At 42.2% G+C, this 23,261-nt stretch overlaps 1 protein-coding gene across 1 annotated transcript in view; it reads left to right on the top strand.

The window, feature by feature from the left end:
- The window catches only part of LRRC8D (leucine rich repeat containing 8 VRAC subunit D), a 128,880-nt gene extending 110,530 nt beyond the window's left edge, over positions 1-18,350 (top strand). The window contains exon 2 of the mRNA XM_082266557.1: positions 15,678-18,350. Within this exon, the coding sequence (XP_082122683.1) occupies positions 15,680-18,235 (2,556 nt within the window). The 5' untranslated portion in view covers positions 15,678-15,679 and the 3' untranslated portion in view covers positions 18,236-18,350. The remainder of the gene's footprint in view (positions 1-15,677) is intronic.
- Positions 18,351-23,261: the final 4,911 nt, after the last annotated feature.

Raw genomic sequence — 23,261 nt, 5'->3', positions numbered from 1 at the left:
GCACAAATAATTCCATTAATTCAGAACCAAAAGCATTTAAAATGCCATATAAAGTCAAAAAAAAATACAAGAAAGACATATACATAAAGTGCCAAAAAAAAAAAAAAAACACTTTAGGGCATCAGGCATGAAAATGCCATATAAATTCTGCCTAACACTTTTTAAGCATATTGTTTAGTTTCACTCTAATTGCAGTATACCATGCAAAAGGATCCTGGACCTGGCTGTGATTTCTGGATCAAAAGAACAGCTCAACAGAATTACAAATAGTTTGGTATGCCTCGTACACACACGTCGATAGTTGGCCGTGAATTTTCTGATGCTTTCGACAACCGACTGCGACTTTTCGGCCGAAAAAAATCTGGTGTACAGGCTATAAAATTTTTGTTGGCCGTCAACATAATGGTCGATTTCCATGCAGTCGGTACAGATTTCGGCAGACAAAAATCTGATGAGCAAGACTGGGCATGCTCAGAGAAGAAAAAACACACGGAAAGTAAACAAGAACATGACATCACTTCTGAAGTTGATTTTTGTTGGCCGAGAAAATTAGTGTGCAGTCTAGAGCACATTTCAACCAACACATCAACACTGGACAAAAGTCGGATGATCGGTCGGCCGATAATCGTTGCATGTGTACGAGGCAGTAGGCATACATGCACAGTATTTCCACTGTGTATTTGGCTGTTGCTGCCTGAAGTGCAGCCGCCATAGTTATTTTCCCCTGCATCCATATTTAGATAATTTAAACTTCCATATACACACACACCTACAGTGACTTGCCGTTACCCCCCCCCCCCCCCCCCCCCAAATCTGCTTCGCCATGTATTTACAGATATGCTAGAATTGCTTAAGCCCTGTACACACGTACCGATAGTCGGCCGAACGATCGGCCGTCTTTTGTCCAGGGCTGTCGTGTCTGTTGAAAACTGCAAAAGACTGCACACGAATTTTGTCGGCCAACAACAGCCAACTGCAGAACTGATGTCATGTGATGGTTAACTTTCCGTGTGTTTTTTCTTTTCTGAGCATGCCCAGTCTTGCTAATCTGCTGTCTCTCGGCCGAAATCTGTACTGACTGGCGAACAATCGCCGTTCTGGTGTTGGCCAACAAAAATTTTAATGCCTGCACGACAGATTCTGTTCGGCCGAAAATGCGCTGTTGGCTGTCGGAAGCATCATACTAACAAGCCTACAATCGGCCGATCGGTCGTCGGCCGAATATTTACGGCCGACAATCGGTACGTGTGTACTGGGCTTTATTCACACAACAGTAAAGCTTACATTTTCACCCACACAATAACCCTTAGCTATGACTCCATAAACATTCTGAAATACCTAATGCCTGTGCAATCATGTCTGATTTCTAAAACTATGTTTAACCTTGATTAAATTGTAAACACCTACATTACTTCCTTCTTGTTTACCAGCAAAAACTCATTTCATCTACATTTTCTTGTCTATATTATTACTTGCTTTTTGTGGAAGACTGCTGGAACTTTCTCCGCCATTACCGCCATTTACAACGTGTCGACGCCTTTCACGCATGCCGACGTATTTCCGTAGTCGACGTAATCGATTACGTTGACGCGTCGTTGCAGCACTAGAGCACAGTTATCTTAATCACTCATAACTAGTGCACAAATGACAATAAATAATTATTTTTAAGGGAAACTTAGTATTTAAAAAAAAACACACTAATATACATGGTTATTGCACACTTGCAAGCCCTTAGGCTCCGTTCACATGTAGGCGTTTTGGGGCGTTTTTGGGGCGTTTTTCTGCTCTAGGATCAGCTCTCAAAACGCCCAACAAGACAAATCCTATTCATTTCAATGGTCCCTGTTCACATCTGAGCGTTTTGAGGCTGTATACAAAACGCCCAACGCTCAAAAAAGTACATGAGCTTCTTTTTGGGCAGATTACAGGCGTTTTCCATTGATCTCTATTCAATCTAAAAACGCCTGCACAAAAATCGCGGTAAAAATCGCGGTAAAATCGCGGTAAAAATCGCCGCAAAAATCGTGGTAAAATCGCGGTAAAAAACGCGCGAAAAACGCTACGCTCAGGTGTGAATGTAGCCTTATTGTTGGATCTCTTGTTTAAAGAGACATCTTTGTGGTTAGTTATGATGTATGTCTTATTTCAGGCAGTTTCAAAAGTCTTACTGGAGAAAATAACTACAATAAGGGACAAGCATTCAGCTGAGAATACCTTTTTATTGCAGGTAATGTCACAGCTGACAAAGGAAGGAACAGCAAGTGCGCATAACCTGACATGCCAGGTTACTGATTATCTCTTGTTGGCGGCAGCGTTTTCTCCCTGTTTCCAGCCCCTTGCAGGGAGCTGTTTTAAGAAAGCTTTGGAGATTTTCCTTTTTGTTCTTTCAAGTCTTTCTTGAATCTGGAATCAGAAGACCATACTTTAAATTGTAAAATGATGAAAAATTGTCCAGGTTTATCAGTTTAAATTAGAAGGTTTAGTTTATTTTTATGTTACCTTTATATTCCATATCATTAAAGTAGGTTAAAACTTAATTGAAGTCCCAGTAATAGAAAGTCAGATAGCCTTTGTACTAACAGCCTGCATTTCTATAGTCTTACCTCCACTTTCTTGTCACAGCAGCTGTGCAGGGTGTTTTAAAGTGGTTCTAAAGGCGGAAGGTTATTTACCTTCATGTATTCTTTGCATGAAGGTAAAAAAAATAATCTTTGTGCAGCTCCTATTCCAGCCCTCCCTAATACTTACTGTACCTGAGCCCAATCTCGATCCAGCAATGTGCACAAGAGGAGCTGCTTTCCCAGCTCTCTCACACCTCATTGACTCAGACAGAGCAGCCATTGGCTCCCACTACTGTCAATCACAACTGATGAGGGAGGGGGGGCATGGCTGATCCCCTTCTGTGTGTGATGGACACCCAAAGTGGGACATGGGAGCAAGCAAGCACAAGTGCCTCCAAAGCAATCAGCTTGCTATGGGGGAACTTGGTGGGGGCAGGTGGAGTTCAGAGTGGCGGTGGGGGTCCTGAGAAGAGGAGGTTTGAAGCTGCTCTGTGCAAATTTTTTTTTTTTTTTTTATGTTTCTTTAGTATCCCTGTAATATGACTGTGTAGTTCAATAGACACCCGATTAGGACCCAGAGCTTTCATAATGTAACGGATACAGCCCCTCCTCTACTCTGGGATAACACTATGGGAGGAAGCTTGGTTTAAAGCAGGGGTGGGGAACCTTTTTTCTGCCAAGGGCCATTTGGATATTTATAACATCATTCGGGGACCGTACAAAATTTTAAACTTAAAAATTAGCCTGTTATATTTAGTCAAACATTTAATAACTCACCCCTAATGTGATGGCTGGAACTGCGTCTCTTTGGTGAGGTGTGTGATGTTAGCTGGTATTGATGATGTTGCTACCCGCAACTGGTTTTCCAGGTTTTTGGTCAGTCTGGAGCGCAGTCAACCCTTTGCCGTGGTAAGTTTTGAAAAGAACTGCTGTGCTGTGGGTGCTGCTGGCTGGTACTGCTGTGGGTACTGCTGGCAGTGCTGGCTGGTACTGCTGTGGGTACTGCTGGCAGTGCTGGCTGATACTGCTGTGGTTACTGCTGGCTCAGGCTGGTACTGCTGTGGGTACTGCTAGTGGGAAATGCTGGCTAAAGACTCAGGAGCGGTGCTGCGCTGGAGGAAGATAGAGGTTCCTGTATCTCGGTCAGTCTCCTCACAGGCAAAGTGCATTTGATATCACTCCACCTTTGACTCACTCAGACAGAATGGAGCCAGAACTATACAAGAAACATTGGCTCCGTTCTGACAACTCAGACAGACAGAAAGACCAAGCGGCCCTGGGGGCCGGACCAAATGATTTCGGGGCCGCAAATGGCCCGCGGGCCATAGGTTCCCCACCCCTGGTCTAAAGGGTGTGTTTGTTACTCAGCTCTACTTGCACAGGTCCCTGCAATGTTAAGATGGCCATAGATAGATCGAAATTTGGCTGGTTCAGCAGGCACTGGCTGAATTGCGATCCATCTATGACCATTTCCGTTCAAGAGCAGTTGATCTAAAGACTGACTGCTCTCGAATGGGCTTGTTGGATAATTTTAAACCAGATATCAGGGCAGCTAGATGCCCAGAAAGGAAGCTACTCATGAGACCAAGCAGCATTAGTAGTACAAGATGGATGTGTTTGCCAGTGCAAACCAATCTAAAGGGTATAAGATCAGGGAGAGACATGCAAAAATCCAGGATATTGCTGCACTCCTTGGTATCTTTATTGAAGCATTGAAATCACATCACAGGTAAGTTTCTCAGAATGTGCTAGTATGCGATGCATACAAGCACATTATAACATTGTGTTGCAGGGAATAGTTTTTTTTTTTTCACCAACTGCGGTTTTCTACCTCTTTAAGGACTGTTTGAAAATAGGATCTAGAAGGTAGACAGACAGACCATCATCTTCATACTTACGGCTGCACTATGGGAGAGCTTTTTTAATGTGTACATTGTGAGGATAGCATTTTACCGACTCTACTTCCTTTCTTATTGTAACTGAAGTGCTGATCACCATGGGGTAGAAGGGGTGCTAACAGACCCAAGAGGGTGGTCAAAAATGGCTGGATTGGTCATCAGCTGTCTTTTTATGTCTGTGGGTATGCTAGGTCATGTTGAAGTTATTGCCATTGGATTTAGGGGCGTTCACACCGTCCTGCAGCTCTAACGATGCTGCCTCCATAGTTTTTGGCTGCAGAGCTGTGCAGCAGGGGGCTGTGTAATGCACTTTTTTCTCTGTGTGCTGGCAAATACAGTATGTACACTGATCTGAACATGACACACACAAAAATATTAACCTCCATGAGGAATACCGTAAGTAACTGCAAAGTGCATATAAAAGCCGACACTGGCCCTGGAACTGTGCAGTCCATTTTAATAGAAAACAGGGTAAAAATTGCCGTAGCGAGAGCATGGAAGTACCCCATGGTTAATCTACAGTAGTGCTGGTCAAACCTAAAATATCTTGGATTATGATTAATGAAAAATTACAGGGACTTCTGAGGAACAAAGAGAGCCAGATTTGAGAAAGTATGGAATCCCTGGATTAGATACCTCCAGGCTCCTTAGTGGTGGGAATTGGGGGTTTGGGTTAAGGTGACCCCCCCCCCCCCCTTATTTATGTACTTTTTTTTTCTTTTTCTTTTCTGTCCTTCTCTCCCTTTCTAAGTATCCTGTTTACTTTACTTTTTTTTTTTTTTTTTTGGTGTATGGATGGTAATTTGGAGGCCACTGTGTCTCTCTCGACCAAACCTATATTGGGCGTGTAATGCCTCGTACACACGCAACGATTGTTGGCCGTGAATTTTCGGCCACCGTCCGATCGGCCGATTGTCGGCTTGTTAGTATGATGCTTCCGACAACCGACTGCGACTTTTCGGCCGAACAAAATCTGGTGTGCAGGCTATAAAATTTTTGTTGGCCGTCAACAGAACAGCCGATTTGTTCGTCAGTCAGTACAGATTTCAGCAGACAAAAATCTGATGAGCAAGACTGGGCATGTTCAGAGAAGAAAAAACACACGGAAAGTAAACCAGAACATGACATCACTTCTGAAGTTGGTTGTTGTTGGCCAGAAAAAATTTGTGTGCAGTCTAGGGCACATTTCAACCAACACGACAACACTGGACAAAAGACGGCCGATCGGTCGGCCAACAATCGTTGTGTGTGTACGAGGCATAAGGCTTTACACTTTACGGTAAAGGAAACATAGTTGATACTATGCTACCCTTTTTTTTCAGTATAGTTGGAATAATACCTGCATTATTCTTTAATAGCCAGCATTTGTGTAGTTTTGGCTTATCCAGTTCGAAGTTTGTGGGTATTTCTAAATACTGAGCTTTACACCCTTGGAAAGTTATTATTTAATTTGATAGAATCCACCCTTCTACTACTTTCATTGAGACAGGCTGGTCCATGATTTGGTTCAAGGGTGTGCCCACCCTTTTATACTTGTATGCTACTGTTTACATTATTTCAAATATCTTTGAATAAAAACTATTGAAAAAGAAAACAGGGTAAAAAAAAACCCATCTGATAAAGCAGTGGTTTAGCCAAGGAGGCTTTCCAAATAATATCATCAATGTTTTATATGATTATATGTAATTATATATGTGTATGGGGTACACAAGCATTCTCCCAATACTTGCTGTGTCGCTGATCCGATCCACTGAAAATAATGGAGATAAATAATAATAATTGTAGATAAATACAGAGCTCCCTCTAGTGGCTATTCTATACATCTCTATAGCTAATAAAATTATAAAAATATGGATAAAGAAGCGCCTCAGTGTGAAAGTCATATAAAGTTACTTTGGGTTAAACATTTCAGTTGTAGTCAAAATACATTCTCACTGAAAATACGTCTTACATTTAAGTATCTGTCGATCACATAATTTCTTAACTTAGTAAAATATTTATTTTCTAGTAGTGTAAAGTAAAATTGTCCTAATTAGTTATTTACTATGGACGGAAGTCACAATGTGTAACGGCTCTCGTATGTTCCAGCCAGGCTTCTGCGTTTGGCACATCCATCCTCGCTGTACCAGCAGCCAATAAATATGATACGGGTTGGCTTTCTCTGTCTGAGACATTCCTACACTATAAATTGTGGCTGGTGACTAAGCAAGGGAAAGGTTCAACATGCCCACCTGTTAACTTTTCTGTTTGTCCTCTCAGTGTTTGGTGGGGTCATACTGCCTATGTGAACATGCTTGACCAATCTCTTTCTTAAGTTTCTGCTCATTGACTAGGCATAAATTAGAAATATTAAAGAGGTTGTAAACCTTGAGAAAAAAAAAATCTCTAAGACAAAGGCATAGTGAGCTAGTATGCAATCGCATACTAGCTCATTATGAAATACTTACCTTAGAATGAAGTCCTCCAGTGGCGCCTACACACCGGTAAGACAGGTGACATCTTCCCCGCTGTGTCCCCGCTGTGCCACGATGACGTCACTCCCGTGCGCATGCGCACTGTAAGCCGGACTTTCAGAGCGCATGCGCCAAAGATGTCATTGGTTGCATGCAATCTGAATATCTCCTAAACTGTGGAGATATTCACAGTACCTACAGGTAGGCCTTATTATAGGCTAATCTGCAAGTACAATTAAAAAAGAAGACTTTACGTCCTCTTTAGGAGCCACTATACACTTTGCATTTGTGTTTTTAACACAAATTGATGCAAGCTGTTTTGTTTGTTAGGACGTGTCGTACAAAGGCAGCTTTTTTACATTTTGAATGGGCTTTCAATGTAGAAAATCTGGACCTGCAGACTTTTAGAAACTCAAGGTATCATAAGCCATGTTGTAGTGTGCTGTAGCATAGGTGTTTATACTGTACAGTGTATGGGTGCTGAGCTGCCATTCTAAATAAATTCTGCAACATAGTAGTACTGTGCATTGAAAGGCATAGTGGTAATGTGGTAATAAAAGTGTGAGGCTGGACTAAAGGAGGTGCAGTTTTCATAGTTTTGAATTGCTTTATACTCAATTTGACTCGGGGAAGGCATACACCTCTAGCTTTTCAAAAACTGGAAATGGTATGCCTTTTACCTTCTCTCTATGTAGGATACTACTTTCCTACACCCTTAGGCTCCATGTACACGGGACGTTGTTAAAAGTCCCTTAGAATGCTGGAATTTTTAGGACGTTTGAAACGTCCGTTCGGTCGCGTTTGTACCCGCGTTTAGTGGGCGTTTGCGTTTAGAACCGTTCCTAGAGGTCAAAAAAATTATTCCCCTTTAAAATGGAAAAACGCGAACGCTAAACGTGGGTCATCGCGTTCGGACGCGTTCAGACGCCTTCGGACGCGTTTGTGCGTTTGAAACGCCGGGAAACACACGTTCAAACGCAAATAATTGCATTCTAAAAAAAGTCCCTGAACGCAACTGCCTGCAAATGACTGTAAACGACCTGGTGTACATGGACAGATAAGATAAAATGTAGATGGGTTCAGGGGCTTCTGAAAAAAACGCCCAACTGCTCCTAAACGGCCATTTCCAGCGTCCCGTGTACATGGAGCCTAAATTGTACTGGTCAGCATTTTAGATGTTGAAAACACAAATCTTGATGCAGTTAGACACTTAGGCTGGCTTCACACTGTTGCAATGTTAGACATTGCATGTGATTAACAACGCAGATCACATGCGATGGCTGTGCGATGCAAATTAAGGCATAAACTGTCTAAAATCGCATTGCATCGCATCTCATTCGCACCGAAATGGTACAGAACCCTTTGGTCAGCACTGAAATTGGACACCGTAGCGATCTGATTCCTGCCCCATTTCACAGTTTGCGCTGCAATTTGCGAACCAATCTGGGGGTGTCATTGCCTGTACATTGACACCCCCAAGGGTTTTAAGATCTCAGTGTGAACCAGTGTGCAATTCAGGTGAAATGCAGGAACCGGCACTGAATTGCAGGGTTTCCTGCATGACACCCGGTGTGAACCGGGACTTAGAGCTCATACATTTCGACAGGCTAGAATAATTTAGCATATTTCTGCACGAGAGTCACAGAAGAAGGCCTAAATCTGTGACCGGCAGCCTGTACAGATCAATGACATACTGTTAGATGCCATGACTGTACACCTGTAACTGCATATCCCAGTGGTTACCTGCATACAGGGACAGAGGAGTGTCCTGGATGCAAACACTCATTTCTCCCTGTATGCATGTAATCACTTGGATGTACAGTTACAGGCTAACAGCCAGGGCTCATGTCATTAAACTGTACAGCCACCTCCCTCCCATATGCCAATGCTTGGGACTCATGCGTAGAAAAACACTTAATTTTTGTGCCGTTTGCCTGAATGTAACTGTGTGCATGAGCCCTTACAATGGTCAACATCAACAAAAAGGATAATGTTTACTTGTATATAATGTTCACCATCTACAAAAGTATATGTGAACCCTCACCTTGTAAAACAACCCATTTTAGAAATGCAGTGTGTAAGTGTGTGTGTCTGTGTATAATAAAATGTATAATTTTCTTTTTAAGTAATCACATAACCCTGGATCTCAGGTGAGTGGGTTAAAGAGCTTGGAGGTGGGGGCTGCAGAAGGGTTTGTCAGCAGAAGGCAGAGAAACTGCAGTACACTGATCTTTCCACTGAAGAGCTACGCAGGGGGGCATGTCAGTCTTGGCCGTTGGAGCACAGGCAGGCTGTGTTCTCAGCAAAGCCAACTAACCATGTTGGGAAGGATGAGCTTCAATATCTAGTGTGGTCAGTTTGTAGTAGGAAAACTGTAGGGGGACTGGCAGGATCACTAGGTATTTCACACAAATTAAGAAATACAAAGAGAACAGAATACTAGTACATGCTACAACAGACACACATCGGGAATATTAAATTCTGGGGTAACATGGAAGAGGAGGCAAAACTCACAAGCGTGAAGGAATTGCAAGAAGTAGATTAGAAGTTTTGCACTTAACTTCCTTCCAGCCTGCTATTTTTATTTATTTTTTTAAGAGAGGAACAGACCAATTTTTCGGGCCCCCAATCAAAGCATAAGCTTAGTGCACACAACTAGTTCTTTTTCATTCAAGCCAAAAAAAAACCTCACAGCTCAGGTTGGAGATGCTGTACTAACCGTCTGATGTTAGGACAGCAATCTGCCCTGCTGTGCTATTGTGTCCTGAGAGGGGGAAACTCCGGTCAGCGCATTCAGCCATTGGCCACCGGCTGCCATACACATGGCCCAAATGTTGCCCGACATTCAGCCCGTGTGTACTCAATATTAAAGCACATATGAGTTGGTGGTATCTGTAGCATGCCTGTGGCCATATAGCTGTGGGCACAACTGCCCATATCCTGTATTTTGGGGCATGATTATAAAGCAGTGAATCGGACATTCAGCAAACGTTCTTTTTAATGGCTGTAATTGATTCACCACAAGAGAATGTTTGGTGAAAGTCACATTCCCTGCTTTTTAACCACTTAAGCCCCGAAAGATTTTACCCCCTTCCTGACCAGGGGGTATTTTGCGATTCGGCACTGCGTGATTTTAACGAACAATTGCGCGGTCGTGCGATGCTCTACCTAAACGAATTTGATGTCCTTTTTTTCCCACAAACAGAGCTTTCTTTTGGTGGAAAGATTTTTGTCATTTTTGTTGTTGTTTTTTTTTTTAACACGTAATGGCGGCGATCTGCGTTTTTTTTTGCGTGACTGCAACATTGTGGCGGACAGATCGGACCCTTGACTGACATTTTTGACACTTTTGGGGTTACCAGTGACATTACTACAGTAATCAGTGCTATACATATACACTGTTACTGTAAAATGACACTGGCAGTGAAGGGGTTAACTTTATTTGAGAGGGAGGGGTTGTGTGTGTCCCTAGGGGCGTAATTCTAACTGTGATTCGCTGTGGCTTCAGGAGTAGGAATAGTGATCAACGGTCCTACATAGTAGAACCGTATGATCACTGTTCTTACACAGGGGAGAATGACAGGCGGCTTGTTTACATCAGCCGCCTGCCTTTCTCCCGCTCTAACGGACGATCGCCAGTCTATCGGGTCCGCCGGGCACACGCGCAGGGGGGGTCCGTGACCGAGCGGGAGCGCGCCTCCGGCGGCGAGCGATCGCTCGCTCCCCAGAGCCTCACAGGCTAGTGACGTACCCATACGTCACTTTGCCTGTGAGGGGCTGACCGCCGCAGTATATGTACTTGCGGCGGTCGGCAAGTGGTTAAATAGTAGTGGGAGTTGGGGATTCTTATGTAAAAACAGATAAAAAAAAAAATAGATCAGCAGCTCTGAAACCAACAACAGCCACATTTTTGGTGAAATTCATTTTTAAACAATGTTGATTTATCTATATTTCCTACTTTTATTCAGTCTGTACACATAAGTTACATTTATCTTAATTAAAGATACTTTGACCTAGCTTAACCACTTTAAGACCGGAGGATTTTCCTGCTTCATGACCAGGCCACTTTTTTCAACTTGGCACTGCGCGACTTTAACAGACAATTGCGCGGTCATGCAATGCTGTACCCTAACTAAATTTACGTCCTTTTTTTCCCACAAACAGAGCTTTCTTTTGGGGGTATTTGATCACCTCTGTGCTTTTCATTTTTTGCGATATTAATAAAAAAAGAGCGCAAATTTTGCGAAAAATTTGACATTTTCTACTTTGACAGTTAAAAAATATCCAATATATTCAATTTTTGTCATATATTTAGGCCAGAATGTATTTAGCTACATGTCTTTGACAAAAAAATTCTCAATGAGCGTATTTTTAACCACTTTATGACCGGAAGATTTTACCCCATTCTTGACCAGGCCATATTTTGTGATTCGGCACTGCTTTATTTTAACGCTGTACCCAAATTAAATTTATGTCCTTTTTTTCCCCCACAAATAGAGCTTTCCTTTGGTGGTATTTGATCACCTGTGCGATTTTTAATTTTTGAAAAAAAGAGCGACAATTTTGAAAAAAAAAAAACTATTTTTCACATTCTGATATATAACATTCCCCAAAAAAATGTACAAATCAAATTTTTTTAACATTTTAGGCCAATTTGTTTTCTGCTACATATTTTTGGTAACAAAAATCACAATAAGCGTATTTTGATTGGTTTGCGCAAAAGTTATCGCGTTTACTAACTACGGGAAAGATTTGTCCTTTTTATTGTTTATTTTTTTTTTACTAGCAATGGCGGCGATCTGAGATTTTTTGCGGGACTGCGATATTGCGGTGGACAGATCGGACCCCTAACTGACATTTTTGACACTTTTGGGAGGACCAGTGACATTACTACAGTAATCAGTGCTATAAATATGCATTTTTACTGTAATAATGACACTGGCAGGGAAGGGGTTAACACTGTTGGTGATCAAGGGGTTAAATGTGTGCCTCATGCTTACTGACATGTGTGGGAGGAGGGGGTTGTGTGACACAGACACAGATTGCAGGTTCAGCTATGCTGAATCCTGTGATCTGTCCCTGCCTGTCACAGAGGAGATCCGCCCGCTTTGTTTACACAAGCGGCGAATTTCCTCAGGCCCCGTTCACACTGGGGCGATCCGACTTCCCGGGGCGACCTCACAGGCCGGCACGGACTTCATAACATTGAAGTAAATGCAGGTCGCTCCAGGTCGCCCCAAAGAAGCTCCGGACCCTTTTTCTAAGTCGGAGCGACTTGTGTCGCTCCTATTAGAACGGGTCCATAGCTTCTCTATGCCAGGCGACCTGTCAGGCGACCAGGTCGCCTGACAGGTCGCCCAGTGTGAACGGGGGCTTAGTCTTTCCCAGACGATCAGGGAAGAGAGACGGTGATCACCGCCTCTCCTCCCCTGGCCTGACTCACGCTGTGTCTAAACACAGCGGGAGCGAGCCTCCGGCGGCGTGCGCGCCACCGACAGAGGGAGGACTCTGGTGACGTTGGTCTACCGCGTTGCTGCAGTAGCAGCAACGTGAGCAGTGGTAAAGTGGTTAAAGAAATGTAGTGGCCTGATCCAAACCTTGAAGAATTTTTGTATGAGTTTGGAGGACTGAGAATCCCGGTTGGAATTTGCAGTAGGACCATTCAGTTGGTATACTTGAAGTGGGCACAGTATGAAGATTGATGAAGGACAAATTCAACTGTAGGAAAGTTTAGTATATTACAAAACAAAGAAACAAAACTTGTGTTTGGGTTCACGCCTGCTCTTTCTATACAGTCCCACCCTGGACTTCACTTTCTTTAACATTTTTGTGAAGAAATAAATGAATCTGCATTTTAAAGGCCCCACCTATCATTCCACATTTCAGAACAGAGGGCCTTTTATTGTGGCTCACACATTGTTTTGTTCTAGCAGTGGTCAATTACCATTTTATGCATTAACATTTAAAATTGCTGAAAATCACAGTTAAACTAAATAAAAGTCTGCCTATGTCTGAAGCTCGTTTGCATACAAATCAACTGTGCTATGAAAAGTGCATGCAATGCTTTATTCCATTTACAATATTTTCTCTTTGCCATATTTCACATTTGCACTGTTATATTTCACCTAGTGTTCCTTCATTACATTAATTACACTTGAAGTTTGATTGGCACACTGTACTTTAAAAAAACAAATGACTAAATGCAGCAAAAACCAGAAAAAAAATGCCACTTTCATGAAGGTTTCCTCTGTAACCTTCCGAAGCCCCTTTGTAAATAATGGAGCCAGGATTTAGGAATGGCAGTTTTTTGTTTTTGGCATATTTTCCTAAAAGAGGAATTAAAATGAAAACTTTACCCATAACTGCTTGATAAAAAATGTTTTTTTAGCAAGGAATATTCATTCTACATTAATAATTATGCTATCATTAGCAAGGAATATTCATTCTACTTTAAAGTGGTTGTAAACCCACTTTAAAGACTTTTGCCTATAGGTAAGCCTATATTAAGACTTACCTGTAGGTGCTATAAATATCTCCTAAACTTGCACCGTTTAGGAGATATTTACAGTGCATGCAGCCAATGATGTCATCGGCGCATGCGCTCTGAAGGAACGGCCACCCGTGCCGTTCCATCAGAGCAGAGCCCTGTACCATGACCGGCGGCTCCCCCGTGCATGCGTGGGAGTGATGTAATCGCGCCTCCGGCCAATCAGATGGCCGGAGGACGCGATCCAGGAAGCAGGATGGCCGAACATGTCGCAGTGCCGCCCACTCAGCGACAAAACGGCCGAGGGCTTTGTTTTTAGGTAAGTACTTCATAATGAGCTAGTATGCGATGCATACTAGCTCATCATACCTTTGTCTTTACAAGTTTTTCTTTTTCTAATTTTTTTTCAGAGGGTTTACTTTCTCTTTAATAATTATGCTACCAAAATGAGTGTGTGCTGTACTGTAAATTGCCTCCAGCATCTTGTTTCTTTGCTGAAGCCTAGAGCCCCTGAACAGCAGTAAATCATAAAGTGGAACTAAACCCATCGATTTTAACTGTTTCAAAAAAGTTGCGGTACATTCCTAGAATGCCACGATTGCGAACTGTCATATTTGCTTGCGTCCTCAACCCATCAAATGGCTGGTGTTATAACTGAGAGCATGTGCTGCACCATGGAAGTTGCAGATCAAACAGAAGCAGCTTCTATGGCTGTAAAGGATAAGGAGGATTTAAGCCTGCTTTAAGGCTGTCAGCAGATCAGCCTGTACAAACTCAGCAGTGCCTAAAAAAGGGGAGCAACTGAGAATGTGCAGAGCAGTGAGCAGTGTAATGTTTTACATAGCTATACCTGCAAATGGGGTCAGCCTGAAGTGATCTAGCAGGAGTTAATTTTCTTTCTAAAGTTCCACTTTAAGTGGTACTTAATGAACAATGCAAGACTCCTAATACCACTTAGTGTGCTTATCTAAAGCAAGAGAAAATACCGTATTTATCGGCGTATAACACGCGCCGGCGTATAACATGCACCTCAATAGTGGGTGAGAAATTTCAGGAAAAAAGCTTAAATTTAAAATAAACAGCTTTGAACTCAGAACATTTTTTTTTAATCAAATGACATCTCACCAGTGCCCATGAATGCAGCCTCATCAGCAGTGTCCAGCAATGCATCCTCATCAGCAGTGTCCATATATGCAGCCTTTACCAGCAGTGTCCATATATGCAGCCTTTACCAGCAGTGTCCATACATGCAGCCTTTACCAGCAGTGTCCATACATGCAGCCTCGCAAGCGCAGTGTCCATATATGCAGCCTCGCAAGCGCCATTGGAACTGTCTGACTCCGAATCTGTTTTAAAAAAGGGCGGGAAGCAGCGCCGAGAGCAGAAGGGCCGGGCCGGGCCGAGGAGAAGGAAGGACGAGCTGTCATAAGAGCAGAAGGGGGCGGGCCGGGCCGAGGAGAAGCGAGAACTAGCGAGCGCAGTCATCGGAAGTGTGACGTCTGTCATAGGCGGGACTTCCGATGAAAGCGCTCGCTAGTTCTCTCTTCTCCTCGGCCCGGCCCGCCCCCTTCTGCTCTTATGACAGCTCGTCCTTCCTTCTCCTCGGCCCGCCCCTTCTGCTCTCAGGGATGCTTCCTGGACTTTTTTTTTTTTTAATATCGGCGTATAACACGCACTGCTGCTTTTTCCTCCATTTTTTATACGCCGATAAATACGGTAACTATCTGTGCGTGGGTTAAATTATGGGTGTACATGGACAGCAATATCACACACAGTAAATATTAAGCTACTCATGTATTTGTTTTTTGAATTTCAGCAGGAACCGGCCAAGATTTGAACCATTAGTTGGCAGGCTGAATGTACCAAGTTAATAGACCAATCAACTTGGGTACAACCAGCCTGCCGGATTCGCTTGTAATTATCGCAAGCGGCTGCTATAGGGACCGCTTCCTCTACTCCCCGGGAGCAGACAATAGCTTAGCAGGAGGGATTCCCCTGTCAGTACTCAGTTTTTGGGGGAATCATTCAAATTTCGGTTGCAGGAAAGAAATTTGCACCGTCTAGGGCTGGCTATAGGTGGAAATCCTTTTCATATTTGGCAACTTCCCTCTTAAGCACATACTGGATTCACATACTGGATTTTGTTTAAACAAAGCAGCATGTAAATAGGGCAGCAAATCGGTTTTATTCCCTTCCATGGGGTAAAAACATTATATCTTGTATGACTTCCCTTGTATTTGTTAATAATGACATTTTCTTTTCTTCTTTTTTTTTTCAGGAATGTTCACCCTTTCAGAAGTTGCCTCACTTAATGACATCCAGCCCACCTATAGGATTTTAAAGCCATGGTGGGATGTTTTCATGGACTACTTGGCAGTGGTTATGTTGATGGTTGCCATGTTTGCAGGGACCATGCAGCTAACCAAAGATCAAGTTGTTTGCTTACCAAAGTTAGATTCAGCTGTATGTTCAGCCCCTCAAACTAGCAAAACCATTCAAGTTTCTCCTATGTTTGAAGAAACCACAGAAGAACCTGATACAAAATGGAAAAGTACATTACCTAAGGTTGAGTCAGAAGCACCTTTGACAAGACAAACCGATACTTTGGTCACTCCGACTCAGTCTTCTGTTGAGATCGTTAACAAGGAAGCAAGGAGTCCAGGAGGGAGAAAGACAAATCTGGATTATCAACAATATGTATTCATCAACCAAATGTGTTATCATGTGGCTCTCCCATGGTACTCTAAGTATTTTCCCTATCTTGCACTTATACATACAATTATTCTAATGGTCAGTAGCAATTTCTGGTTTAAATATCCAAAGACCTGTTCAAAAATTGAACATTTTGTCTCGATACTGGGCAAATGTTTTGAATCCCCGTGGACAACAAAAGCTTTATCTGAGACAGCATGTGAGGATTCAGAAGAAAATAAGCATAGACTTACTGGTGCTCAGTCCCTCCGTAAACACTTCTCAAATAGCAGTGAAGAGGGAAGTCCTAGCCCTAGCACTCCAATGATCAGCAAATCTGGGCTTACGTTTTCAGCTGACAAACCAGTAGTGGAGGTTCCTGGGATTACCATCTTGGACAAAAAAGACGGGGAACAGGCTAAAGCCCTTTTTGAAAAGGTCCGCAAATTTCGCACCCATGTTGAAGACAGCGATTTAATTTACAAACTCTATGCTGTACAAACAGTTGTCAAGACTGTGAAATTTATTTTTATACTGTGTTACACCTTAACATTTGTAACTGCAATAAGTTTTAAACACGACTGTAAGCCCAGTGTTGAGCACCTTACAGGATACAAGGAGTTTGAATGCACACATAACATGGCATTTATGCTAAAGAAGCTTCTTATCAGCTATATTGCTCTGATTTGTGTCTATGGCCTTGTTTGTTTGTATACTTTGTTCTGGCTCTTTAGGAGACCTCTTAAAGAATACTCTTTTGAGAAAGTGAGAGAGGAAAGCAGTTTTAGTGACATTCCTGATGTTAAAAATGATTTTGCATTTCTTTTACACATGGTTGACCAGTACGATCAGTTATACTCCAAGCGCTTTGGAGTTTTCTTGTCGGAGGTGAGTGAAAACAAACTGCGTCAGATTAGCTTAAATCACGAGTGGACCTTTGAGAAGCTTAAACAGCACATATCTCGCAATGCCCAAGATAAGCAGGAGTTGTATCTTTTCATGCTTTCTGGAATTCCAGATGCTGTGTTTGAGCTAACAGATATTGAAGTTCTTAGGTTTGAGCTTATTCCAGAAGCTAAAATCCCTGCTAAAATTTCTCAAATGACTGCTCTTCAAGAACTTCATCTCTGCCACTGCCCAGCTAAGGTTGAACAAACCGCATTTAGCTTTTTGCGAGACAACTTGAAGTGCCTTCATGTGAAATTTACAGACGTGGCTGAAATTCCTCAGTGGGTCTACTTGTTAAAGAATCTTCGAGAACTATACTTAGTAGGTAACTTAAACTCTGAAAATAACAAGATGATCGGACTTGATTCATTAAGGGAGTTAAGGCATCTAAGGCTTCTCTATGTGAAGAGCAATTTGACCAAAATACCAACTAATATAACAGATGTGGCACCACATCTAACAAAGCTTATCATTTATAATGATGGCACCAAGGTTGTCGTGCTAAACAGCCTTAAAAAGATGATGAATGTAGCAGAGCTGGAACTCCAAAACTGTGAATTAGAGAGAATTCCGCATGCTATTTTCAGTCTGACCAACTTGCAAGAGCTGGATCTAAAACAGAATAGCATTCGTACCATAGAAGAGGTAATCAGTTTTCAGCACTTAAAAAGGCTGACTTGTTTGAAATTGTGGCACAATAAAATTGTCAGCATTCCTCAGTCTATTTCACATGTAAAGAACTTGGAATCTTTGTATTTGTCACACAACAAGCTAGAGTCCCTTCCATTAGGTCTGTTCCAGTTGCAGAAGCTTCGACTCTTGGATGTCAGCAACAATTCTATATCTATGGTTCCTATTGAAATTAGTCAACTCAACAATCTTCAGCATTTGCACTTTACAGGAAATAAAGTGGACATCTTGCCAAACACATTGTTCAAATGCATCAAATTAAGAACTTTATGCTTGGGTCAAAATTGTATCACTTCTGTCCCGGAAAGAATAGGGCAACTAGCACAGCTTACACATCTAGAACTAAAAGGGAATTGCTTAGATCGCGTACCTTGTCAGATTATTCAGTGTCGCCTTCTCAAGAAAAGTGGGCTGCTCCTTGAAGATCACCTATTTGATGCTTTACCATCAGAGGTAAAGGAAGCATTGAACCAAGACATAAGCGGCCCTTTTGCCAATGGCATATAGACCATTTTAGTCAATGTGCTGTATATAAAAAAGAGGTTTGAGCAAACCGCTTCTTTTTCCCATAATATTTTTTTTTATTTTTTTGACAACCAAAAATTACAAACCTTTAATGTACATGTTACATAAGCAAATAAGAACAACAACATTGCACCCCTCAAGACGTGGTCTTTGCAGTTTGTCTATTTACTAACAGTTATTGTTCATTATTGAAGGTATAATTACATATTTCAATAGGTTTATACCATTTAAGGATCTTATGGAATTGCTGCAGACATTTTTTTTTTATGTGATTTGAAGGAATTCCTCTGAATGTTTACAGATAATCTGTTTTGTTCACGTTTGTAGATCAATTACATAGTAAATTTTGGTACTCTGTGTGTTTTTATTCTTCTTAACTAGTGGATGAAGTTAACACACAATAGTGTTAACCTAGTGTCACATCCATTACGTTAAAAAAAACGAAAACTTGGAGGGTTTTGTCCTCTGAAAGTGATGTCCAATCCCACTCTTCTCTCCTTCCTATTGGCCACATTAAATTCAGGAGATGCCCTCATTGCCCAGTGGGAAGTAGAAATGAGCTCAGGCGAGTTTGGACATGAGTCCAATTCTGCCTAATCTATCCTACCAGTAAGCTGCCAAAGCTGACAACCTATCATAGCTGGTGAACGCATTCACGCCCCTGGCAGTAGCTGTAGGGGTGCGGAGAATGCCTCCACTGCCTATGATTGGCTGTCAGCTTTGTTAGTTCAGACGTGTATGAACCCATGTCCAAACTCTCCTGAACTCATGCCTACTAGGAAACTGTGGTTGTGGTGTGTGCTGTTGTTTTGTAGGGAAACTGAAACACACAGCCAGATACTCTATGGTTTGAGGGACCACCTTAACCACTTAAGGACCAGGCCTATTTCTGACAATTGTTTGCAAGTTAAAATCTGTATTTTTTGCTAGAAAATTACGTAGAACCCCCAAAAATTATATATATATATATATATATATATATTTTTTTTTTTTTAGCAGAGACCCTAGAGAATAAAACACAGGTTGTTGCAATATTTTATGTCACACCGTATTAGCGCAGCGGTCTTACAAACGCAATTTTTTGGGGAAAAATACACTTTTTTGAATAAAAAAAATAGAAAACTGTAAAGTTAGCCCAATTTTCTTCTATAATGTGAAAGATGATGTTATGCCAGGTAAAGACATACCTTACCTGTCATGCTTCAAAATTGCGCACACTTGTGGTATGGCGACAAACTACGGTACTTGGAAATTTCCATAGGCGATGCTTAAAATTATTTACAGGTAACCTGTTTAGAGTTACAGAGGAGGTCTAGTGCTAGAATTTTTATTGTAGCGCTAGCGATCACGCTGATACCTCGCAAGTGGTTTGAACACCGTTTACATATGCGGGCGCAACTTACGTATGCATTCGCTTCTGCGTGCAAGCTCGGAGGGACTGGCGCTTTAAATTTTGTTTTCTTTATTTTAATTTTTTTTTTACACTTTCCTTTTACATTTTGTTTTCCTTATTTATTTTACTTTTTTAATTTTTACACTGTCCCTTAAATTGTTTTTTTTTTTTATCACTTTTATTCTTACAAGGAATATAAATAAGCATGACAGGGCCTGTTTTTTGCAAGATCTCAGGTCAAATAAACCTCAGATCTCACATTTAAACTTAAAAGCAAAAAAAAAAAAAGTAATTTTGAAAACAAATCATCCCTTTAAGGCAGGAATGCAGAAGTGATGTCGGACATGGCTCCATTCCTCCAAGGCCATAGAGTCAAATGACAGCTATTTTACCCTCATTCGGCTCCCTGCTCAGCCACGGAGAGCATCGGATCGGCTCCTTGCTAACCGAACTGTCCAGTAAGCCCGGAGATTAATGGGAAGCAGTGGGCGGGGGAACTCTCCCGCCGCCTCTAAAAGTAATTGTGAGGCGAATCCGCCACCGGGATCACTTTTATGTGAAAGAGAATCAACTGCTGTATAAAAAAATCCCGGCGTTATGGCAGATAGCTGCTGCCATAGCCGCAGTATTTAACGTCAAACTAATGACTTATATATAAAGTGGGCAGTCCAGAAGTGGTTAAGAAGATACAACCAAACCCTAACCGCCCCCCCCCCCCCAAAACACACATACACCCTTTAATGCAGACTATATTGTGTCCACATTATTTGATTTCAAGGCTCATTTGAGGTAGGTGTTTAAGCGCTACATAGAGTTCATGAATTTCTCACGTTTCAATTTCTGATCATAAAGCTAAATGAATATTCTAAAGAGAACATTTGTAGTTTTAAATTTAACAATATACCATCCTACAGCGATAATCTAAAGAATGGCCGCTTTGGTCCTCTTGATGCAACATTCTATCTTAGTATTTAAAACAAAAAAGCTGATTCACTGAAGCATACCTGAAAGTGACGTTTTGCAGCTATAACACTGCCACACAACAATAAAAGTGTTCTAATATATACGTTTCCTTTGTCAAAATAATAAATTTTTGTTTTACATAATATGACAAATATGCATTATTCCTTTAGAAATACAATCCATGGATGTTTGTGTGGGCCAACCGCTTTAGAGCAGATGGAGGACGTAGAGAAACAAGGAATGCAATGAGTAATGTCATTATGGGAACTTTTGCTGTTAATGAAAAATTTAGTTCATAAAGAGTTCAGGCAAAACAAAAATGATTTAACCTCTTTTGGACCAGAAAGTTTTCCCCCTTAATGACCAGGCCATTTTTTACGATTCAGCACTGCTTTACTTTAACGATGTACCCAAATAAAATTGATGTCTTATTCTTCCCACAAATAGAGCTTTCTTTTGGTGGTATTTGATCACCTGTGCGATTTTTATTTTTTATGCTATAAACAAAAAAAGAGTGACAATTCTGAAAATAAAAACAATATTTTTCACATTCTGCTATATATGCACTGTTACTGTAATAACGACACTGGCAGGGAAGGGGTTAACCTAGGGGTGATCAAAGGGTTAAATGTGAGTCTAGGGGGTGTTTTCTAACTGTGGGGGGGGAGGTCAGCTTGTGAAACCAACACAGAGATAAATAGGAGGAACACTGAAGCTCTGTGTTGATAGCTGAGAGAACAACGGTCTGCTGTGTTTACAACAGCAGCCCGCTGTTCTCTCTTCACGGCGAGCGATCGTGGGTGCCCGACGGCAATCGAGGGCTAGTCTATAGGCAAAGTAGCATTTTGACATGCTACTGAAATTTGCATTTACCAAACATGATTACTTGTATGACAAAAGAGATCTATCCCCACTCAAGTGTGATAGAATAAATATGGTTAAAATTTTTACATAATTTTGTTAAACTAATCTAAATACATTTCAGATGCATCAAAACAAAAGGTGCAAAGTCTTAGGCCCCTTACACACGGACTGTCCGATCAGGTGTGCCTCTCAGTTATTCAGGCGGACCTGATCGGACCCTCCAGTTTCTTCTATGGAACGGTGGATGTCAGAGGACACATGTCCTCTGACACCCGCTGCAATTCAATCCGATTCTGTCTGCCAAAAACAGACAGCTGGTGGTCCTATTCCCCATCTGTGCAGCGGATCAGATGGAACTGGACAGGTGGTCTGTCTCCATCCAATTGCCCCACAGAGAAGAGTAGGACTGTGTCTGTGTCCACTCCATAGTGGAGCAGACACGGACCTGTCATCCGCATGCTCAACGGGGATCAGTGGAGAGATCCCCCACTGAGCAAGCAGATTACGCATAGCGGAGGCGCCCGTGTGAAAGGGGCCTTAGAATTCATTTTCTTTTGGGCTTGTTCACATGAGCAGCCAAGGGGGTGGTAAAACCAGGAGTTTTCACCCCCCCCCCTCTACAACCACCTATTTGAACACAGACATGCAGCCATTCTGGGGTGTGATCCTGCTGCAACCATGATGCTGTGCTTCACAGGTGTGACAAAAATGAAATGGACATTTACTTTTAGCAGGTGTTACTTCTGCTGAATGTGACCAAAGTCTATGGGGAATGCAACTGTGTGCAATGCACATGATTGCAGCACAGTTATGCGGCATTTGCAAAGTTAAGTCAGGCAATGAATCGGTGATTATTCCTGTCAAATGCCTCTGAAAAGTGAATCATTGCAGATCAGCCGGCAAGGGCTGCTGAAGGTGTGAGCGAGCCACAAGTAAGCAGCCACAAAGTAGTAGTAGAAATACCCTTATTCCTAGAAACAATGTTCCAGACAGATTAAAAGCATTTAACATTTCCAAATGATTTAAAGAGTTTGTAAACCCATACAAAAATGAGTTGTTTTTTTTTTCGACCTGAAAGAGAAACACATAATGAGCTAGTATGCATCGCATACTAGCTCAATATGAAATACTTACCTCAAAACGAGCCCCCGCCGTACCGTCTGTTTACCTGTATGATGGGTGGCATGTTCAGTCGCTCGTCTTCCGGGATCGCGGCATCCGGCCATCTGATTGGCCGGAGCCGCGGTGACGTCGCGCACGCGCGCGGGAGCCGATGGTCACGGCACGGGGCTCTGAAGGAACGGCACCAGCGGCCGTTCCTTCAGAGCGCATGCGCCAGTGACGTCACTGGCTGCATGTAAGGTAAATATCTCCTAAACAGTACATGTTTAGGAGATATTTACAGTACCTATAGGTAAGCCTTATCATAGGCTTACCTATAGGTAAAAGTTGCAGAGGAGCGTTTACTTCCTCTTTAATATTCATAGGAAATCTCAGTAAAAACTAACAGTTATGGGTAGAATGCTATAGGGATTGACCGATTATCGGCAATGCCGATATATCAAGAGCCGATATGCACTTTCCCTGATATATCGAGGTTACCGATATTGCTGATATTCCAGGAAAGTGGTGTACTGGAGTGATGCCTGCAGCTAGAGGCATCACCCCGGTACCGGCGTCCATAGCCAACGGTCAGCTGTCTTGTAATGACAACCGATGCGGCTGAGAAGTCGCTCGGCTGTCATTACAAGGAGTGGGAGGGAACGCCCCCCACTTCTGCGGCTCACC

Source organism: Pelophylax lessonae (assembly GCF_965119305.1).
Source record: "Pelophylax lessonae genome assembly, chromosome: 8".
Taxonomy (NCBI): domain Eukaryota; kingdom Metazoa; phylum Chordata; class Amphibia; order Anura; family Ranidae; genus Pelophylax; species Pelophylax lessonae.
The sequence above is the reverse complement of the archived record's forward strand: the minus strand, read 5'-3'. Positions and strand labels throughout refer to the sequence as shown.